General features: G+C 48.8%; 1 protein-coding gene across 1 annotated transcript; it reads right to left on the bottom strand.

Annotated features, from left to right (window-relative positions):
* Positions 1-1,084: 1,084 nt before the first annotated feature.
* On the bottom strand, positions 1,085-2,433 carry EI90DRAFT_3121033 (uncharacterized protein; the record flags this gene model as incomplete). Its single annotated transcript, XM_039063361.1, has 3 exons — positions 1,085-1,606; positions 2,259-2,374; positions 2,415-2,433. The coding sequence occupies 3 exons, from the start codon at positions 2,431-2,433 to the stop codon at positions 1,085-1,087; spliced, it is 657 nt and encodes a 218-aa protein (XP_038918118.1).
* Between the last annotated feature and the right edge of the window lie 302 nt (positions 2,434-2,735).

Here is a 2,735-nt window from a genome sequence, read left to right as displayed (position 1 = left end):
TCGAATAATTAAAATGCGGAGCAGAATCAAATGAAGGGTTCCATATAAGGTAAAATTGGAGAAAATTCACGGCAACACAAGGTGTTCTGTATAAAATAAAATCTGAAAAAATTGCGGCAATGTGGGACAACATTAAAAAAAATCAAAGCACAATATTCTATATAAAATAAAATCCAGAAAATTCATGGCAACATGGGACAACATAGAATAACAAGATAGAAAAATAAAAGCAAGGTGCTCTCTATAAAATAAAATCCAAAAAAATTCATGGTAACATGGGGAACACTGTTTTACAAACTTACAAAGGAATTACAGACAAAATTTGATTGGTTGGGGTGGTGGGTTTGCAGAAATGGCAAGGAAATAAAGGAAAACAACAAATAAAAGGGCCTCACTCCCACTGCATTGCCAAGAGGGGAAAGGCATTTCTCATTCCTGTTAGAACGAGGCGGAAACGGACGACTCCGGAGTGGAATCGGAGACTTAGTGTGGAGGGACCTTGGCCTCAGCGACTCAAGCGGAGCGCTGTGCCATTGCTGTTTGTCCATTTGGTCCTTAATTTCACAGTAGGTGAGCAGGAAGTCTCTTGGGGGCATTTCAGGTCGATTTCGGACTGAAACCAGATGAGTATGTACAAGCGCCAATATATATAAAGAAGGGGCAAAAGCACAAGGAGAACAAAGGGTGACCGAATCGGAACGAAGACGTCCGAACAGGAACAAAGGGTGAAGGGAGCGGAGCGGTACTGAAGGTCACAGGGCAAGACCTGTGATACGTCCGAAAGGAGGTAGAGAGGGCGAGGCCCAGAGGGGCAGGAGGATGAGGGGAAGTGGGGGTGATGACTAACTGGCTAGAATAGAAGGAAGCAGTAGTCCAAATAGGGATGAGGGGGAATTGCGAGAAATACATTACAAAACGGCGAGAGTGCCGGAGGCGGTCCGCGAAGCTCGGGGGTTGCGGAGCTTACGGAGGTTACGGAGGCGGGGTTGGAAGTCCGAGGAATATTGGCAATGGTGTTTACGTAGTATGAGGTCACCAATGCAATGGACTAAGGCCGAGGTGGAGTCAAAGTCCGAGGTGGGGACTATGACGGAGGCTCGGAGTAAGGTATGAGCGGTGTCTGAGTGCGAAGTACGGGACAGCGGTGGAAGGTCGTAACTTGGCGGAAGGGTGGCGGAGGAGTAACGGAGGGAGGAGAGAGGGGACAGGTAAGGGGAGAAGGAGTGGCGGAAAGGAGAGTAGTCAGGTCCGAAGGTGAGTATCGGAGCGGACGGGGGAAGCGTAGGAGGGTGGCAGGAGGGTGGAGGTGTTGTGAAGGGGGAGCGGAGTAGTAGGAGGGTGGTGAGTGGGGCGATGTTCGGTCCGGGATGAATATCGGAGCGGACGGAGATAGGGTCGGAGAGGTAAGGGGGAGGTGTGTTTGCCAGGACCGAAGGTGAGTATCGGAACGGCAACGGTAGGTTATGACTCCGGAGGTGAAGAGGGTGGAGGTCCGGAAGTCGGGTCGGGTATGCACGGATATGACAATTCCTGTGTATGATTGATGGAGCAGGGTTTGGGGCGCAGCCCCAAGGCTCTCCGCAGGAGTGGGGTTCGGGGCAAGGCCCTGATGGCCCTCCACAGGAGCAGGGGTTCAAGGGGCTGGCCCCTTGGTGTAAAAAATAATCAAATATATCCAGGGGGGTTTGGGGTGCAGCCCCAGGCTCTCTGCAGGAGTGGGGCTTGGGGCAACGCTGTAGGAGGGCACAGCAAGTACCACACAAACAAGGCCAGAACCACGTTTTTCGAGGCTCCAACGAGCACCCTCAAGCCTCTGACACATTCACAATGCCCACAGCACATTTCCCCATTTTTTCCAATTTTTTCCATGCTTTTTTCTCAAGACTCATATTGCCACTTCCCCAAAATTCACGAATATCCACCATTTCCCCCATATCTCCACCAATTCTCCACCAATTCACACGATTTTGAGCTTGAAGGACAGCGACGGATCAGGAGAAGAGGATGGAAGGACGGGACGGGAGTTAGGATGACGGATATGCGGTGGAGAAGCGAGATTGATGGTTGATATTGACCTTATGGGCCTCAATTATTGATTTTATTGTTTCCTTGTGGACATTTTTTTTGCCTTATTGTTTCTTAGCCGAGCTCTCAACATTCTTCCTGTTTCCATCGCCACCATCCATCGGCTATTTTACTTGTTTTTTGTTCTGATTTCTCTTTTTTCTATATATACACCCAGTTTGCATTGTACTTACAGTTGTTGGACCCCTCATCTGTGCTACAAAGACTGTGGTGTTGAGCGACCCTCCCATACGTTTAAAGAGCTTAGTCTGACTCCCTGACGACTGTCCAAGAAGGACCAGGGTGAGTTCTGAGTTTTAAAAGAATTTATTAGTATCGTGCACTTGCACCGGGACCGTGTGCAGCCATACTGGTAGTAAGATTTCCTTTGCCCCCTTTTTCTTTTCTTGTTTGCTGCTGGGTTACATCCCTAGCACGCCTACAATGCCCCAATAGCTCTCTGCAGGAGCAGGGGTTCAAGGGGCTGGCCCCTTGGTGCATAAATAATCACCATATATCTCATTATTTCTTTAGCACATGGGGAACAATAATAACAAGGATGTCATTGCATGGGGCGGAGCCCCAATGAAGTGAGGTTGAATGTATTGATCAATACAAATCAAATTCATAAGCAATTCAGTTTTGCAAGCTGTTGTAGGAGGGCACAGCAA

The sequence above is a fragment of the Cantharellus anzutake genome (genome assembly GCF_015039405.1).
Source record: "Cantharellus anzutake strain C23 chromosome Unknown EI90scaffold_15, whole genome shotgun sequence".
Classification (NCBI taxonomy): domain Eukaryota; kingdom Fungi; phylum Basidiomycota; class Agaricomycetes; order Cantharellales; family Hydnaceae; genus Cantharellus; species Cantharellus anzutake.
Note: the sequence above shows the minus strand (reverse complement) of the source record. Positions and strands in the feature narration are given on the sequence as shown.